The sequence below is a fragment of the Leucopleurus acutus genome (genome assembly GCF_964270905.1).
Source record: "Leucopleurus acutus genome assembly, chromosome: 15".
NCBI classification, from domain to species: Eukaryota; Metazoa; Chordata; class Mammalia; order Artiodactyla; family Delphinidae; genus Leucopleurus; species Leucopleurus acutus.
Genome location: NC_139157.1, coordinates 30,210,734 through 30,230,911, shown reverse-complemented (window position 1 = coordinate 30,230,911; position 20,178 = coordinate 30,210,734). Strand labels below are relative to the sequence as shown.

Here is a 20,178-nt window from a genome sequence, read left to right as displayed (position 1 = left end):
TTTTAGGTACATCAGAGAAGTGGACTCACAGGACAAATCACTGCCCCCAGAGTTAGAGAGACAGGCTTGCCCGTAGCAGAAGTCCACTGCTGGAGCCAGTCCTGGTATGGTCACTCCAACTGTCTTTGACGCATGGCCAGAGGTTCAGCATGGGCAGGCTCGAGAGATACAAATGGGGGATGAAGGTGGAGGAGGTTTCAGTGTTGGGGGGCCCTCACGCTTCTGTGACTTTCACTCCAGAAGCCCAACCAGGTTCTCTGGGCAAATAACGAGGAAATAAAACACCTTGTGCTTCTTCTAGGAGGAGGAAAAATACACCTACTTTGAAGTAAGTCCGGAGCATTCTGTTCTCTTAACCAAAGCCTGCCTTCCATGCAAACAATTTACCAGAGCCTAACCTCCCTGGGGGACAGGGAGACCCCATCTCTAAACCCCCTCTAGCTTGCCTGTCCCAACTAAGGGGAAAGGAAACAACTAAGAAACACTTGTGAAGGTCACAGCCCAGGAACACAAGCCCACTACAAGACAGAGATTTAATCACTGGGCTATAGAACCCTTCCCCTCCCCCGACATTTACTACCACATCAAGCTGGCATTTCTGGCCTACCTTGGCACATACCAGCTGGGAGAAGCCTTTAGGTGGACAATTGTGGTTCTTGCAGTAGAATGCCATCCATCAGCTTAAATTAGAACTGGTGGGACACCAAATAGCCTCCGCTATGATGCCTGAGCTGAATCTCCTGATCCCTAATGTTACCCCCAAACTGGGTTTGCCTCTTGCTGGGCCAAAAGATATAATCTAGCCAAAGAGCAGAAGGAAGGATTTTTTTACTTCCAACAAGTAAGAAGAACACCGGGGATATTTCCCAATGCAGTGTCTCCCGAACAGCAAAATTGGGGAAGTTTTAAGCTGAGGGTACATTCATAGTCATGAAGGGGAAGAAGGTCACATCCTGCACAAGCGGAGGAGTCTAGGGCATAGGTAGCATCCTATCATCGAGTGTTGTAGTCCCTGGAGAGAGATTCCAGGTAAAATGGAAACAGAGAGACAAAGGGCATTTTCTGCTGCCCAGAATGTCTCTAGCTTCCTGGAACTGGATTGAATTAAACCGAGTAGAAATGAACACCTGAGAAAAGATTAGGAAAGCAGTTGTCATATCTTTTTTTTTTTTAATCTTTTTTTTTTTTTTTTTTTTTTTTTGCAGTACGCGGGCCTCTCACTGTTGTGGCCTCTCCCGTTGTGGAGCACAGGCTCCGGACGTGCAGGCTCAGCGGCCATGGCTCACGGGCCCAGCTGCTCCGCGGCATGTGGGATCTTCCCGGTCCAGGGCACGAACCCGTGTCCCCTGCATCGGCAGGTGGACTCTCAACCACTGCGCCACCAGCGAAGCCCAGTTGTCATATCTTTTATGGGACGGGAAAGGTGTCCCCAAACTCAGAGTCATCCTCAACCTCTCCCACACATCCTAGAGAGCACTGCTATTCTCATGTGTGTCTCTTCCCAGAGTTAATAAGTGACAAACCAGGGAAAGGACTCAGGGCGTCAGGGTCAAGGGAACAAAGGTAACTGGGAGAAAGGTAACAGGGTAGCCTTTTCTGAGGAAGTTCCTGTCTGGCACAGGCTGCAACAAATCCATGAGTATGAGGGGCTTTAACCAGGATTGGGTAAATTTTAGGAAAGAATAATTTCAGAAGGAAACAGCGTGTGGTCTGAAGGAGATCATTTATTCATTTATCTCTTTTTAAATTTCCCTTCACAAGTATCTAATTTCCATACAAATATTCCATAAAGATAGAATAAAGAGATAATGGAACAATTTTAATTTGTTATAAAAGTCATTCATAATTACTTTAAAAGATACCCTTGTTTTTTAACTTCCTGTATCCTAAAGACTAGGACCAAATACCCTCCGCATTTTCAACGCTTACCCTGTGCATTTACAAATGAGAGACACAATATTTGCATACGTTAGAGAAGTTACCACAAAAGGACTCTTCTAGGCTCCCCTCCCATAAATACACTATACACAGACATACTGACACATACTTAAGTGCACCCACACAGAAGATGCATGCAGCTCCCAGAAATGAATATGTGAAAATGTGCACACACATCCAATTGCTTTTTAAATCTTAAGTTTGTTGTTTCCACAAAGTGATGACATCTCTTCTAAACAGACACTAAAGACTCTCTCTTTTCCCTCTCTCTTTGCCAGGCTAATCCTGAAAGGATGGCGGTGAAGGAGATCATGGCAGTTGCCCAGTTCCCTGCCCTAAGCGCAGAGGGTCCCTCTCAAACACTCTTCCATACAGGGCCAGAACCAGGAAAGGCAAAGGGGCTCCGCCTCGGCTCTGCAGACGTCCATCTCCTGAAACCCGATCAAAGAAAGCAAAGGATTAACTTCAATGCAGCGTTGGTTCCAGCCCAGAAGCCTTCTCTGACAACATCACTCTAAAAGCAACATGAAATAGTCAAAAGCACAAAAAATTTGGAGTCAGAAGACCCCTGTTTCAGCTCTACATGTCTAATAGTATCAGAGGGACTTTGGATGAACGTGTAGCAAATAAATCTATTGCCCTGGGGATTAAGTAAGATAATGTATAAAAACGAGGATTTTTTTTTTTAATTCATGAAACACTATACAAGGTATCAATTATTACTATCATTATTATAACTATGCAGAATAATGCACCCATGAAATAAGTTATAGATGCATTATTTAATGTATTCAACTTGGACCTTCTCCACTATGCAAAAAAAGAAAACATTAGTTGCCAGCTATCATTGGCAATCAATATTTTTATTTTAATTCTTCCATAGTCTCCTTGTTCCCTTGGATCTCAAAATCACATTTATGTAGAAAAATAAACCCCAAATTCTCCACCACAGCCTAAGGACAGTTTAGAACCACAACTTGTCTTCCATATCATGGCTTCTTTGTATAAGTTGCTTGAATAAGGTGAACGACAATGTTGCCATGTTGTCTCATTATTTCAACGATTTTCATTATGCCAGTCTACTACATCTGTTCAAAGGAGTTTATCTTCCTGAAAATCTCCTACCTCACAATGTCTTTCAGGGGCAAGCTGACTCTCACTAAGAATGATCTGTGGGAAAACATAACTCGTTCCAAATGTGCCACTGAGGGAGAATTCTTCAAACTTGGTAAAAGCTGACCCCGCAGGCTCTCCACAAGTTCTCAGGTCAGTGGTTTGACACTTCAGTAATGTGCATACCTGTGTAGGAAAAGAAAAGTGGTTGGAAATCTTGGAAATATTTTCTCAGCTAAAAATCCAATTTCAAAGAATAGAAGAATATTTGTTAAGTTGCCTCTTAAGTCGTTTTTTTTTTCAATTGCAGCTCATAATCTATTAGTAAATCCTAAAATTAATTTAGTGAGTCAAGATTAGCCCTTTTTTCAATGAAGCAAAATGGAGTAGACTAGAATTTTCAAAATTAGAGTATGTTGGTTATAATTATAGCTATTTCTAATTCTGATTTGAATTATTATTATTATTATTATTTTCGGTTCATGGGCCTCCTCTCACTGTTGTGGCCTCTCCCGTTGCGGAGCACAGGCTCCGGACGTGCAGGCCCAGCGGCCATGGCTCACGGGCCCAGCCACTCCGTGACATGTGGGATCTTCCCGGACCGGGGCACGAACCCGTGTCCCCTGCATCGGCAGCGGGCTCTCAACCACTGCGCCACCAGGGAAGCCCTGGTTTGAATTATTCTATAAAATGTTTGTTTCAATTAAATATCTCTTTTAACTCAGTCATACATCTTGACTGTGCTTGTTTATGATGTGAAATGGACTTCTTGCTCTGGACTCTAGTTGAAGACAGTTTGCAAAACACAGCTCTAAAGTAACCTGACAGAAAAAGAGAGTATATGGGGGTTGTAGCTTTTTAAACTTGAACCCAGTCTGCTGAGAGCTAATCAATCTGCTTCCTGTTTTTACCTTGCGCTCTAATTCTGTTCTCACTAAGACTGAACAAATAATGTGTTCTAGGGAGAAAAGTTCAGTGACAAATGTAACACCATTCCAATTAACTGAATCCAGCACAATTCTTAAAGAAATGCAATGATGACCTAGAAGACAAATCAGTAGAAGAGCCATTCTAACATATCTGAGTGTTTCTACCTGTAAGTAATACTGGCCTTCCACCATGTGCAGGCTGTCAAAGGCACCTAGTGGGTACACCTCACTGTTTCGTTTCTCAGACATCTTGTAAGTTAAGTGACAACACAGGTCTTTGTGACAAACTGTGTAATTTCCTGTGTTTCTCTTAAGCTTGGTGAAGGTGAACACATCAAAATAAATCATCCCTGGAAAATTCAACCGTTCAGATGAGAATGGCTTGACACCTCAGGCATAATAAGCACTCCAGTGAACAGCTGCAGAGTAACTAGGTTCTCTTCAAGGCCGGGACTTCAATTCTGAGAGCATCAGCTGGCCACTCTCTGTTTCCATTTCATAGTAATACACCTTGACAGCCTCTGGTGAGCAGATTCCACTTTCTACGGATGACATAAAGAAACACAAATATTGGTTTCAAATTTTGCATGGTGACAAACTAATAGAATGACTTCCATAAGAACTGAAATATAAAGTTATGAAAGCACAAGCATTTTCAAGATAAGGAGGGAGAGAGCTTTACATTGACCTAAATTCCAATTTGACTCTGAGTCCTCCGTATGGGACTGCTTACACTGAAACTATATGACTTAGATAGCTTTTTTTGTTTTTAACTTAAACTCCCCTTTCTTTAGCCAATTTAACAGTAAACCAGAAAATCTCTCAAACATGAAGAACAATTTTAGCTCTCCACTAACCTATCTAATTTATGTGTTTGAGATTCTTCACCTGGATCAATGAAGAACAAAGCTGCTTTACCTTGGAAGTGGAGGGGAGGCTGCTTTACCTTGAAAGTGGATACTATAAAGGATAAACTCTAAAAACCTGATTTTATCACCTCAACAGCAAGATTTATTTCAATATTACTCGTGGATGTTAGCTGCAGCGTTCTTTAGCTCTGGCTTTGCTTTTTTTATGTAACTTGAATTCTAACTCCAATTTCCCCTCGCGTGAAACTGAGAATATAATGCTTGCCTCCTTCTTTACTCCCAGGAATAATGTTCCTTAAATAATGTTGGTATAGAAGCCCACGCTCTTATTAATTTTGTGACGTTGGAGTTAATAGAAGAATCTTTAAAGAAAAGCGTGGCTTGAAAATGAATGAAGGCTTCCCAAGACTGTGGCTGCCTGTTGGGGCAGAACCAGGGTGAGGTACGTGTCATGTGCATGCTCGTGTTGTGGGTATTGGTAGCAAGCAGGTTGACTCCCAGGGCTCGGGCTCATGCCGAGTGGAAGGGGACCGCCGAGAGGAGGGGCAGCGTGTTGTACCAGGCCGTGGGGTAGAGAATGCTGTCAACCTGAAACTCTTCCACCACCATCACAGCTGGGTCATGAGAAAAAATGTCAAAGCAAGTGAAAATGCCAAACATCCCAAAGGGAGAGTCAAAAGGCACAAGTTCTGAGTCCTTGGGGAAATCAAATTGAATTTCAGGTGCAAAATGATTGTACTGTTAAGCGAAATGCAAAGAAGGGGAAGATTAGTAAGAAAACTGTCAAATAGAAGTGGTCAGTATCTTCAAAATCTTTTCTCGCGCGCATGTTGGTGTGAATACTTAAAACTGTTACACATAAATTAGTGTAAATTATACCCAGTATACCACTGTCTGTGAGTTTTCTCACTGTGACATTCATCAGAACACTTCATTTTCCCACAGCCTATGAATCAACCAATGAGTTCATATCTACAAATGATATTTATTTATTTATAATTAATTAATTAAGTTATGGCTTCGTTGGGTCTTCGTTGCTGTACACGGGCTTTCTCTAGTTGTGGCGAGCTGGGGCTACTCTCCGTTGCTGTGTGTAGGCTTCTCATTGAGGTGGCTTTTCTTGGTGCGGAGCACGGGCCCTAGGCGTGCGGGCTTCAGTAGTTGTGGCACGTGGGCTCAGTAGTTGTGGCTTGCGGGCTCAGTAGTTGTGGCTCGCGGGCTCTAGAGCGCAGTCTCAGTAGTTGTGGTGCATGGGCTTAGCTGCTCCGTGGTATGTGGGATCTTCCCGGACCAGGGATTGAACACGTGTTCCCTACATTGGCAGGCGAATGCTTAACCACTGTGGCACCAGGGAAGCCCCTACAAATGACATTTAAAAGGTGAATATTTGTCTTAAAATCACTTGAAATTTTGAACCTCACAAATTTCTGATGGTTTTCCACTCTATTCTTTAAATACCAACAGCACTGTCCATGTGAAGTCTAACACAGTAATAAAATAAACTTTGTCATGTCTCCCCATGGTACTGCTAGGTCTATATAAGTGAGGTGACATAGATTGGAACTTAATTTAGACAATGTAATAGCTAAACCTTGTTAATTAGTAAACCATTAGAATTTTTTTTCCAGCCTGTTTATTGCTCCCAAACTCCAACTACCTTGGGCTCAGAACAGCCTTATGTTCTGCTCACGTTTCTATTTGGCCTGATGTGTGCATATGTGCTCAGGCAACACCCCACCCCCACCCGACCAGTGAGCATCCCAAGCTCCTCGGCCCTCGGCTCAGGGGGTAGCCCATCCTTCATCCCCAGGTGATCGACTTGAAGGCGGCATGTGGCTGATTTGGAGTCAAGGAAGGCTAAGGTTTTTGCAGGGTTTCTAGGAAAGAAGAATGCAGTCTTCCTCTGGATTTTGTTGCTATTAGGATATGTACTTTGTGATGAGCAGCCATGTGGCTTCTGAAAGGACAGTCATCCTGGGAAAAAGTTGTAACAAAGGAATAAGAGAGCTAGAGGGATGGAAGACATCTTCTGGGCCTCTGAGGGACAGACTGCATCGGAAACTAGACCTACCCTTTCTATGATTTATATTTTCTCAGGTACCTAAGCAAGGAAATTCTGTGCTGTTGTTGTTTTTTTAAGCCAATTTCAGTTGGGGGGGTTTTCTATCATTGCAATCAAAAAAGTCCCAATGAAATGAATGACTACAGCTTAATACCAAATGTTACAAAATTGGGTCAAAAAACTAACTCTAGTACTAAATCTTGTGATGAAACTGAGCATTTCTCCTTTCTCAGTGAATATTAAAATCCTCGTGCAGCTATTAGCACATCTGCTTTAATAGTCTGATAGATTTGGGCTTCCCTGGTGGCGCAGTGGTTGAGAATCTGCCTGCTAATGCAGGGGACACGGGTTCAAGCCCTGGTCTGGGAAGATCTCACATGCCGCGGAGCTACTAGGCCCGTGCACCACAGCTACTGAGCCTGCGTGTCTGGAGCCCGTGCTCCGCAACAAGAGAGGCCGCGATAGTGAAGAGGCACGCGCACCGCGATGAAGAGTGACCCCGCTCTCCACAACTAGAGAAAGCCCTCGCACAGAAACGAAGACCCAACACAGCCAAAAATAAAATATATAAAAATAAATAAATAGTCTGGTAGATTCTATTTTATGACTAATTCAAATTCAGAACGCTTATACGAAATCAAAGTAAGTTAAATCCCTTTTTCAACTAAAGGTAATAATTCAGAAACGCATTCACAACAGTTCCCTCACCAGCATTCACAGACAAATATACCTAGATATCACAAACAAAAGAAGTAAATCGAGGGGCTTCCCTGGTGGCGCAGTGGTTGAGTCCTCCTGCCGAGGCAGGGGACACGGGTTCGTGCCCCGGTCCGGGAAAATCCCACGTGCCGCGAAGCGGCTGGGCCCGTGAGCCATGGCCGCTGAGCCTGCACATCCGGAACCTGTGCTCCGCAACGGGAGAGGCCACAACAGTGAGAGGCCCGCGTACCGCAAAAAAAAAAAAAGAGAGAAGTAAATCGAGCTTAGCTAAGGCACAAGTAATTCTCACCTTGTGGTAGGGGGCCACCAGCCTACCCGCAGAATCAAACACCACATCAGTGTTGTATTGGTAACGACCATCAGGGGGACACTGAGGGTCACTGGCATTGCATGGCTTCTCATCCCCAGTATTTGCCACAATGTAGATAGAGTTGTCCTTGGCCAGACAGCTGAGCCTTTCTTGCACTGGGCTGCAGCCAAACCTAATTCAATAGATACTGCCTTAAACTCACTGTGTGTTAGTGATTTTGGAACTTCCAAAGTGATACTTCATTTGCCCGTTACCTATAACACACAACAGTTCTAGGTTAAGAATCAACAGTAAAGATTTAAAAACTCACATGTAATACAATCTTCTTCTTTATGAAAACTAACCTATTTTTTAACTGACAGATTCAGGATGGCAGTGCAAGACTGAAGCACAGAGCAAACTGAGGGGGAAGACGAGAAAGAAGAGAAGCAACACATTTTCTTATGATGTTCTCCTAGGAGCACAAATGAAGGGCTTGAAATTTAACACTTTTCTAATGGGGAGGACCTTTTCCATAATCCAAGCCACAGTCCTACTAGGAGGCAGTATAGAGTTGGGCCCAGGCAGATCATCTTCTACAGAGAACAAATGCAGCATTAGGTACCAGAAATAGTTTTAAAAAGGAAAGAAAAGAAAAGGAAAAAAGAATTTCACTAGGCAGTCTCCGTGTCCCCATTTGTCAATGCAACACAATAGCTTCCCTTCTATCTTAGAGGGCCCTTGAGTGAAACCCTGGGATAAATACAGACTATGAAATTGCTTTTTGGAGTAATGCCCAAACCACCCACCTTGGGGATATTTACCCTAGAAATAAGAAGGGAGTGAGGTGAGGAAATAGCTGGGATTATAGCTGGCTTCAAATAATTGAATGATTCTAATTTGAAGAAGATGAGTCACGTATCTTAATATACGATAGGCGCAGTATGAACACCAAAGGAAGTTATAGATAGATGATTTCAGTGGAAAATAAGATTAAAATTTCTAGCAACCAGAACATGCTAAGAAGTGGATTCACTAGTCACTGGAAATTTCAAGCATAAGATGGTGCTTCCAGGCACTCAGAAGTCCATTCCGTTAGTGTGGCTCAGTGGAAATGGCTTTGCTTGAATTCCAGCCAGGCTAATTACCAATTGTGAAACCTTAAGCTCCCTTCTTTTCTTTTTTTTTTTTTTTTTTTTTTTTTTGGTGGTACACGGGCCTCTTACTGTAGTGGCCTCTCCCATTGTGGAGCACAGGCTCCGAACGCACAGGCTCAGCAGCCATGGCTCACGGGCCCAGCCACTCCGCGGCATGTGGGATCTTCCCGGACCGGGGCACGAGCCCGTGTCCCCTGCATCGGCAAGCAGACTCTCAACCACTGCGCCACCAGGGAAGCCCTCCCTTCTTTTCTTCATATTTAAAATGGGAATAGGGACTTCCTTGGTGGCGCAATGGTTAAGAATCCACCTACCGATCCAGGGTACACGGGTTCGAGTCCTGGTCCGGGAAGATCCCACATGCTGCAGAACAACTAAGCCCGTGTGCCACAACTACTGAGCCAGCACCGGAGTGCTGGCTCAGGAGTTTCTGTTCTGTTTGGTAACATAACAGCATGCTCATACACTGCAGCGATAAGAGTGTCCAGTGCACCAACACTCAGGACAAAAACAGCTAAAATGGTACCACATTTTGGAAAATATGATATAATCATAGCTAAAACTTAGTGCGCTTTGATAGACTCAGATTCTTGTACTTTGTATCACTGGAAAAACTTTTATGTTAAAGACCTTCCTGTCTGCTACCACCTATCTGTACTTTCTCGTGAATAGATTACACAGCACGGGGTTGAGAAAGAATATTGTGAAAGAAGTACATCATCAGATTGACTCAAGTGTGCGATGCTGTTGTTGGCATCGTTCAGAGGTCAACCCAAGTCTAAAAGTGAAGTTAATGAGCCAGACAGATTAGTCCACCCCATTCCAAAACACACTGGCTGTTAAACTCTTTTCTTTTAATAAAATATATTTTCCTGGTAGTTCAATACTTCCATTAATAGGGCCAATATGGGATCACTGTAGTAAGAGCTATCGTAGCAACAATTTGTGAAAATTTACATATTTAGCTGTAGGAGACAGAACAGAGTGTTAGGCAAGCCCTGTTTTTTTTTTTTTTTTTTTTTTTTTTAACATCTTTATTGGGGTATAATTGCTTTACAATGGTGTGTTAGTTTCTGCTTTATAACAAAGTGAATCAGTCATACATAAACATATGTTCCCATATGTCTTCCCTGTTGCGTCTCCCTCCCTCCCACCCTCCCTATCCAAGCCCTGGTTTTAACAGAGCTCACAAAATGGCTCACAAAATATACATGCAAATGACTGAACTCAATGTTCACGACCAGTGACCATAAATGCTTGCATTTATAAGAAGCTATCAGCAGAAAACACAGGAAAGACTGCCTAATAATCTGAGATATTAGAACTTTACCTGAACACTGTGCAAAGCATAGATAGATGATAATGTGGTCAATGATGGCAAGTGCCCAACAGGTTAAAACTCCGGACCTCTTGGGAACCCAGCTAATGCTGTGGAGTTCATGTGCAGAAAACATAAACTCCAGGGAGCTAGGCTCTGGGATCATACAATTTCTTCATCTTTATAGAATATGCTCATTTTTCAAGTGAACCCCTTTTCCCTAAATACTTATACTAGCACATCGCTCAAAATCTAATTTTCAAGAGGTTGTTTCCTTATGCCTCGTCTGATGTAGGAAAACTGGTAGGTTTGGGATATTTGTGCCTTTTGTTTCTTTGGTTGCTTCAGTTCTATAATTTTAAGCCCTTTAATTCTTTTTTTTTTTTTTTTTTTTTTTGCGGTACGCGGGCCTCTCACTGTTGTGGCCTCTCCCATTGCAGAGCACAGGCTCCGGACGCGCAGGCTCAGCGACCTCGGCTCACGGGCCCAGCTGCTCCGCGGCACATGGATCCTCCCGGATCAGGACACGAACCCACGTCCCCTGCATCGGCAGGCGGACCCTCAACCACTGCGCCACCAGGGAAGCCCTTAAGCCCTTTAATTCTAATAACTTTTTTTCATTATCTGAATATGCCTTTATTCTCCCAGGCCCCCTGGTGAGTTTCCATGTGTCCTTATGAAATAATATCCATCAGACACAAATTCATTTCAGAAAAAATTATTCGAGGACAAGATGAGACCTGTGTAAGACAGATAAATTACTTTAGAATGAGAAGGAACTTATTTTCATATGTCAAGTTGAAATTCTACCTGTTGCTTCAGTTGACCTGACTTTCTGAATAGAAGCAAAAAGAAACAAAGGAATTTCCCTTCACTCTCCCTAATATCAGGAAGTATACCAACTTTTTATTATGTTGAAATCAATAGAAACTTGCATTAACTATTTTGATAGCAAGTGTCCTTAGTAATGCCTTTGCCTCATTTGTACATAAGGAATAGGGATTGTGGATGCAAATTATTTAAACGAGGTTTGAACATAAACATTCAAGTACATAATTTGAATGACAATTCAAAATTATTGTGGGATTAGGAAGTTTAGAGTCTAAAGTTTTGTATTAAAATAAATATAATTCTGCCTTTAAATATGTAAAGTACAAATTTCAAATGAGAGAAGGGCCCATAGAATAAAATCTCTAAGTTTGTTGGCTCTCCCCAGGTCGTTAGTTCCAATATCCATTATAAAACCTGCTTTCTATTTTTACCATCAGAGTCCTGACTCTGTGGCCAAGAGTTACTCTTACAGGCCCTCCATCAGCCCTTGTGATCTCACTCCTCCCAACCTAATCTTCAATCAATACTTCAAACTATTGAGTTCCCCTAATCCTTGCTCTCATTAAGTGAAATGCTTCCCATGTGTATATCAAATCAAGGCAGATAATCAGAGCCTTCTCCCACTCAGTCCCATTTTATCTTTCCTGTTCTTAGCTAAGACCACCCTTCTTATTATATTTTAATACACTTACTACTGCTCTGATCCTGGGTTGATTCCTCGCTAAATCCTGACCTTCCAACTCAAGTTTCTCACCTCTCACCTCTGTTGCTGTTCACTTCTCTGAACTCTGAATGCGCTTATGGTCAGTAGCCACATTATTCATTACTTTTCGTTCTGTATTCTACCGTCTTGCCCCCATAGCAGATCCTTTTCTATCTCATACCTTTAACTACCCTCTATGAACTGAAAACTACTGTCTCTATCTTTAGCTCAAACTTCTCTCCTGAACTCCAGGATTGTTTATCCAACTAAATAGACTTCCACGAGCTCCTACAAAGCATCAATCCACTTGGCAGCACCCATGCCTATGAAGTCCACCTCCCCTCCTCTCAGTGTCATGACTGCTCATGCCTCTCTATATGCCCTTTCCCTATCCTTGTCCACCAGATCCCAAAGACATTTGCTTTAGAAATTCTCTCTCTTCCTCCTTATCATCAATTTTTCTTTCTCTATTGGGTTAATTCCATCAGCATACAAATATCCTGTTGTATTTCTTACCTTAAATAAAAACAAAACAAAACCCTCTCTTGATCTGACGACCCCTTCCAGTTCCTGTCTCATTTCTCTGTTCTATTGTACAACAGAGCTCTTCTCCATGGCTGTGTATACTCTTGTCTTAATTCCTTCCTTCCCATCAGGATTTTGTCCCCATGACTTCACCACCTTGTCAAGGTCACCACTGATCTCTGCATTACTAAGTTAGTTGACATGCTGGCAGCATTTGACGCAGCTGTGTCATTTTTGAGATACTTTCTTCGTCCACAATTTCCTGGTTTTCCTCATTCTTTCTTCTTGGTTTTTGTACTTACTTACTTCAGAGTTTTTTGTGGGCTTTTTTCTTCCTGCTTCCTTCTCATCATCCCTAACCTCTCAACGATGTTTGCCTTGGAGCCCAATTCTCAGAAGTCTTCTGTTCCTATCTACACTCATCCATTTTGTGGCTCTAAATACCATTTATATGTTAGAGATTCAAAGATCTCTATCTCTATCTCAGACGTCTTCTTGAACTCCAGACTTCTGTGTCCTAAAAATTTTGTCTGCCTGGAATCTCCAGTTGGATATATAAAGGCGTATCAGATCAACATAAACAAAACTGAGCTTTTGACCTTCCGTTTCTGACATTCCTGAAGTTAGTCTTCCAGATCTCAGTTAACGGCTTCTGTAAACTACCAGTTGTTGAGGCCAAAGCCCTTGGAGTTATCCTTCCTTCTGTCTTTGTCTCTCACTCTATACATGTTCAGTCAGGAGGTCTTTCACTGCTGCAGGTCTGGTCCAAGCCCACCATCGTCTCTGTCCTGGATTATTCCAATACCCTGCTACCCATTTCGGGCACCGCTTCTTATAGTTTGCACAACAGCAGTTAGAGTGATCCTATTAAAATGTAAAACTAATGGTGTCAATCTGCTCAAAAACTTCCAAAGGCCTCTACTTCACTTTTCAGAGTAAAAAGCCAAGTTCTTGCAATGCCTGCAAGATCCAGCCTTCTGTTACTTCTAGCATCAATTCCTAGTGATTTCCTCCATGTTCATTTGGCTCCAGTTGTATTGGCCTTGGCCTCCTTGATGTTCCTCAGTGTTATTCTGCCACCACTACCCGGAGGGAACTATTAGAATCGTCTCCTATATGGCTACCCTACATTTAGAATTTTCCCTTCTTATCTATCCTCCAACCTACTAGCCAAGTAATTTTTTCTGGAAATTTAGTTGATTTACAAAGTTGTGTTAATTTCTGCTGTACAGCAAAGTGATTCAGTTATACACATATATACATTCTTCTTTTGTATTCTATTCCATTATGGTTTATCATAGGATATTGAACATGGTTCTCTGTGCTATACAGTAGGACCTTGTTGTTTATCCATTCTGTATATAAAGTGCAAAGTAATTTTTAAAACTATTTAGTTCATCATGATACTTGACTCTAAAATCCCTCAATGGGTCTTTTAGCTTCAGGATAAAGTCCAGACTTCATTTGTGCTTCAACGATCTGGCCCTCGCCTATCTTTCTGGCCTCATATTTTTCCATTGTCTCTCCTTACCCTTCCTCCTTTTACCCTCCCCCAGCCTCAATATATTGGTCTCTACTTGCAGCATGCCATTCTTCCATGTCTTTGTATGCATGACTGTCTCTACCTAGGATGTTCTGATTGACTTACCCAACTGGTCTCTGAGAACTCTCTTGTCTTCCAAGGCAAAATTGACCCATTATAATATTCTGTGATGTTCATTACATGTATTAAATGAGATACTTGAAAATGCATAAGACAGTGTAAGGCATATTCTATTTGCTCAATTTTTTTTTTTTTTTTTTGCAGTACGCAGGCCTCTCACTGTTGTGGCCTCTCCTGTTGCGGAGCACAGGCTCCGGACGCTCAGGCTCAGCGGCCATGGCTCACGGGCCCACCCGCTCCACGGCACGTGGGGTCTTCCCGGACCGGGGCACGAACCCGCATCCCCTGCATCGGCAGGTGGACTCTCAACCACTGCGCCACCAGGGAAGCCCTCAATATTTGATTATTATGATAATGAGTGACAATAATGATGGTGGTGCTCTGTCTCCTAGACTGAGATTCTTAGAAAAGAAACTTTTGTTTTATTCATCATCACCATCCAGCACAAGACCTTCCTGACCAGTTGTAGGAATCAAAAATAAGTTGTTGGACTTCTTAAGATGCACAGGGAGATATGTACAAGAATGCTCAGAGAAGCTTTTTTTATAATAGGAAATAATATTAATAATAAACGTAATAGGTAAAAATCCCAAAAGTAAAAAACCTAAGCATCCGTTGAGCTGGACTAAACCACAGAAACAAACACAGGGACAAAGACTGTTGAAACGGGTGATTCAGAGTCAGCTGCTGTTACCTTTTGATTCAGTTTGTCACTGAGAATTCACATAAGTCCCACAAAGTATATATTTGAGATCAACGATATACGTGTCCACAAAGCCTCTTCTCCCAGAGGTGCACCCAGAGTTTATGGTTTCAGCAGCCCTCCTGTAGTGAAGAGCATAGCAGCTCAGAGGAAGCCAGAGAATGGGCCTGCTGCTTTTTCACTGATGTCTGTGTGAGAGGCCATGACAACATGCCTGGGACCACCACTGCGTCACAGTTGACTGCTTCCACTTTTTGTCCTTTACTATATTATCAAGCTTACCCAAGATTTCAGTGCAGTGGGTTTGGCCATGCCCACCATATTCGTCAGTAGGAGAGAAGACAAATGAATACTGTCTTATCCATTGTATCAGACGATATGCAACCAGGAAAACAGAATCCACACCAGTTATTTTAAGAGAATTTAACATAGGGATTTGGTTAAACAGGTATTTGATGAATGAAGGACAAAAAAGGAACACTGAGGTAACACAGACAGGATAACTGAGGAAAGCAACTACCACTCCTTATACACGTGAACAAAGGGAAGAGGACAGTGCGGGAGCTATAAGCTTTCCAGGGGGCCCTGTGGAGCTGAGGCTCAGAGCCCTAGGGAGAGGGTGCTCTTCAGCTTCTGCCGATAAGCCAGCACCTCAGAGGAGGGCCTCCACAGAGCTGGGACTCATCCCTTGAGGAGACACTGGTTGGTGCTGGTATTTTTTTTTTTTTTTTTTTTTTTTTTTTTTGCCGTACGCGTGCCTCTCACTGTCGTGGCCTCTCCCGTTGTGGAGCACAGGCTCCGGACGCGCAGGCTCAGCGGCCATGGCTCACGGGCTCAGCCGCTCCGCGGCAAGTGGGATCTTCCCGGACCGGGGCACGAACCCGTGTCCCCTGCATCGGCAGGCGGAGTCTCAACCATTGCGCCACCAGGGAAGCCCCGGTGCCGGTATTTTTGAAGGAGGGTAATGACGCTGGTTCTGAAAGTATGGAAAAAACTGAAAACTAGAACCAAGTGCTACTGGAACAAACTACTGCTGTCAGGTATGACACTGATAGGTGAGCAAACAGAAGTCTCTCCACTCCTCGTCCAATCTTCTGTTTCCCTCTAGCGTCCTCTATTGGCAGAACCTAACAGGGAGCCAGGTGACAAAGGAGAAATATGTTTGCCTGGTCCCAGCCTCATCATCACAAAGAAGAATACAGAAAGGTGGGTTTGGAGCTGAGAGACAATAGCTGAATAACTGGCACGCTAAGGCAACTGTACAACGTACACTGTGAAAATGCATGAGGTAGGTTGATGCTTGTTTGCATAGATAAAGCTCAAAGTTTCTCTTGTAAAAATAAGAAATATGCAGAATGATATGTATAATTTGATGCCACGTATACAAAATCTTAAAAAATGCGAAATAGTACTAAGGTATTTATGTACATATGTAATAAACTACCAAGAAGTCATGGGAATGATCTAAAATAACCTTAGGATAATGACTTCTTCTAATAAAAGCAAACAGGGAAAGGAGAAGAATGCAATTGGAAGGAAATACAAAAGGAGCCCATTCTATTCATAACACCTTATTCCATAAACGGAGCAGAGGGTACATATTCTTTCACTTAATTTCTTGTACTATCACTTTATCATCTTTTCTAGTATATTTGGATTCCTTTCAAATTAGTTAGATGTTTAATTGATGAATAGGTTCCTAGCCATGAGGCATGAGTTAGGACTTAATAGTAAGGCACATATCTGCCCTCCAACTACATACTTCCTACTTCTATTTTCATGTAGTCAAGAGCATATTTATACTAGATGTCTCCCAGCAGGAATAAATTATAAGCAATTGCTTTTCCGTCATGTCCAAATGACAGTGCTCTCACAATTCACTGATATGTTCTATGAATTGCTAAGATACTTAAATCTAAATTCATATATGGTCATATTGGAAGCGTGATCTGGTCAGTGAAAGATTTATATCTTGTACAGTAGGATCTACAGAACCATCATGTCCTAAATACAAACAGACACCCATTCTGGGCACCCATTCTCTCTGTTCTTAGTAATGTTTTTTAGTTCATTCAGCAGCTTTGTTTCAGGCACTGTGCCATACATTAGAAATACATCATGGTGAGTAAGCATGATTTCTGTCCCTGAGAAGTTCATTTCAGTGGTAAATATATCAAATGTGATGCTTTTTATGACATGAAGTGTTACTAGTACTTACCAATGCCATGAGGGTTGTAAGAATTTAAAATGGATGTAAAGTCTTGTAGGAATAATTTATTTTAGGCTTCACATTCTTTGCTTTAAAATCTACCATTTCTTATATTTTTAATTAAGTCTTAGATTTCTTTAGCTCTGGCTTTTCAATTCTAGCACATGGAACCTTACCTGTAATCTTGAAGTTGCTATGGTGGACCTCCTAATTACAGATAAGAGAAGGGCAGGCTAAATGCAGGTGGGTGGGGAATGAAAGTCAAACCAAAAAGCCACCTGAAGTGCATTCTATGTAAGGTCTGATGCCCAAAACATTAAATTCCTGTCCTATCACTGGTAACCACGTGAATGTCCTTGTAAAGTTGTCTATGAAAACCCCCATTTTAGCCTTCTGGAATTCAAATATTTTATATGTCTGCTATACCCGCTCTTCATTTATAAAGCCCTTCTGGCTCATTAGTCATCCTGGGTAACTGCATTTAAGTTTGCACTTCTGATTCTAGAAGATATATAAACAGCCATTTTTCTTTATCATAAAAAATGAGTATTGACCCTTTTTGCCTCTTTTCTCTTTGTTCATAAAAATCAGACTCTCTTAGGAAACTCATCTTCAAACAGTATAATGAAAAACTCAATATTAGCAATCTCCTAAAACATTTTCATTCTTTATTATTTATTTTATTAAAAAGATTGAAATTATAGTGTAAAATGACCTTAGCATAAGAATTCCTGAGTCTCCAGCTAATGGACTGAATTTTGAGAGTTCAACAGGAATAAGTGAAGGGTAGCGTATCTTTCTAAAAATTAACATCTGGGATAAAAAGAAAAATGAAAAGTACATAAGAGGAGCAGGGAAACAAGGGCTCACAGCTCTTATAACTGATCAAAGCTATCATCAGGGTTGTTCGATCCATATTTATATGAGGTGTCACAAGATATTTGAGGACAGGTAAATTAATATCATGCAGTTCACCCATATTATTTTTCTCCTTTGACTTATCATCAAGTGACCTGGAAATTCTCTAGGAGATTGTTAAAATATCTTCTTTCCTCCTCCAAGTACTACTTCATGTCTCCAGGTCCAGTAACTCAAGAAATCCTCTTCCCAGTTGTTATTGTTTTTATTCAATACATCCAAATATCTTTTTAAGAATGCCTTTGTTAGAGGTATCTGTGTGTGGCTAAGTGCTTGAGTGTGTGTGTGTGTGTGTGTGTGTGTGTGTGTGTGTGTGTGTGTTATGACCATATTTACTTAAGCAGGCATCAGCCCTAAGATATTTTTAGAACATTATCATCTATGAGATACCTAAGAAAGATGGTCAGAATGGAGTTAAAGAATGTGAATGGAATTTAAGAGAGGTCAAAACTGAGAAAAAAATGCCACTGGAAATCACTTATGTAGATGAATATGCTAACACCATGAGGATGGGTCAAAATGCAAAGAAGGAATAAAAAAGTAGAAAGTAGAGGTAGTGATCCTTGCAGAGTAGGCTGCGAATATATCACAGAAATTACTGGACTAGATATGACAGGGGCAGTGTCACAGAATGAATGGTAAAAAGATCAAAGAGAATGCATAGACCATGTCCCAGTACCTAGTGCCTGGAACATAGTATGAAATCAAGAAATGCTATGTGAATGAAAGAACAAAAGACAGAGAGTGAGCCCTGAGGGAAGGAAGCTGAAGGAGCAGCTTTGCAGTACAGGTGCCCGCAACTGGGAAGCTGTGACAGCGCATTTTAGGAAGAATCCTGGTGAAATTCAGGATAGGTGGAAACCAGCACCTTGTTTATTCCCTCCAGAACCACAGGAGACTCGAGAACTAACAAATTTTAAGGTGAGACAGAAAGACGCTTATCACAGAAACTGGACTCTAACATCAGATTCGTTAGAAACTAAAGAGTTACTCCCTCAGGTGTATTTCCCTAAATCAATGCCAAATGAAACTACTTGAGTTGTTTGATAAAACACAGTGGGTGTGTGAAAACCACTGATGAGATATGGGTTAAAACATTGTGATGCAATTTTGCAATTAAGTACTCTTTATTTTCCTTGGGACTTGTGCTATTTGTTTTTTATTTTTGTTTTTATTTTTAATGAGTTGAAGTACAGCTGACAGCTCTAAGTGTGAATGAAGGGAAGAACTGTCCCTTAGAATCTGTGAGGATATCCTTGCTTGTATCTTTCTCAAACCTGTGGGTTTAGTTTCAGCAGTCGACTGGAAGTGAAATACCGTTGCCCAAGAGTCACAGAACATATTGCAAAACCATTGCATAATGTCTAACTTCCTCAAGCGAAACCTGGCAAATCTGAAATGTTCTATATTTTATGAAGAGATAAAAGAACACACAATTTTGATGATTATGTGATTTTGGACTATTTACATACATATACGTTCATCATCACTAAAAAAGCAGATACTCAGTGTTGAAAATAGTGTTACCATTAACAGTCATGGTGGGGCTTCCCTGGTGGCACAGTGGTTAAGAATCCACCTGCCAATGCAGGGGACATGGGTTCGAGCCCAGATCCATGAAGATCCCACATGCTGCGGAGCAACTAAACCCGTATGCCACAGCTACTGAGCCTGCAAGCCACAACTACTGAAGTCCACGTGCCTAGAGACCATGCTCCGCAACAAGAGAAGCCACCGCAATGAGGAGCCCACGCACCGCAGCAGAGAGTAACCGTCGCTCGCCACAGCTAGAGAAAGGCCGTGCGCAGCAACAAAGACTCAACACAGCCAAAAATAAATAAATTAATTAAATTAAAAACAAAAAACAAAAAACAGTCATGGTCTTTGTGTTATGGGATTTGTGCCTGTTAGATTACACCACAGCCTTTAGGCAGGACTGTTTGGAGCTATGAATACCCATTAACCTGGACTAGCTATTATTTCTTCTAGAACATCTCAAAACAACTTTCATTGTTAAGATAAACATCAACGTTGGAGTTTATGTTTCCAGTGAAACTCCAATGAGTTTATGTTTCCATCTGATTAGAAAGCAAATCCTCCCCAATCATTAGCACAGAAAACTAGATGAGTTCAAACTGTCTTTAATGTCAAAGGGAATTCAGTCATAAACGTCTCAATTCCCATCATTACTGTTCTCTCCCAAGGCTACCACTATATTTACAATGTCCTTG

At 41.8% G+C, this 20,178-nt stretch overlaps 1 protein-coding gene across 1 annotated transcript; it reads right to left on the bottom strand.

Annotated features, from left to right (window-relative positions):
- Positions 1-2,247: 2,247 nt before the first annotated feature.
- LOC309972299 (vascular non-inflammatory molecule 3-like) lies at positions 2,248-9,631 on the bottom strand (the record flags this gene model as incomplete). The annotated part of the gene is given in 9 exon segments (XM_082855939.1): positions 2,248-2,369; positions 3,057-3,237; positions 4,146-4,370; positions 4,374-4,421; positions 4,425-4,522; positions 5,296-5,359; positions 5,363-5,587; positions 7,921-8,113; positions 9,486-9,631. Coding segments are annotated over 9 exon segments (1,302 nt in total).
- Positions 9,632-20,178: the final 10,547 nt, after the last annotated feature.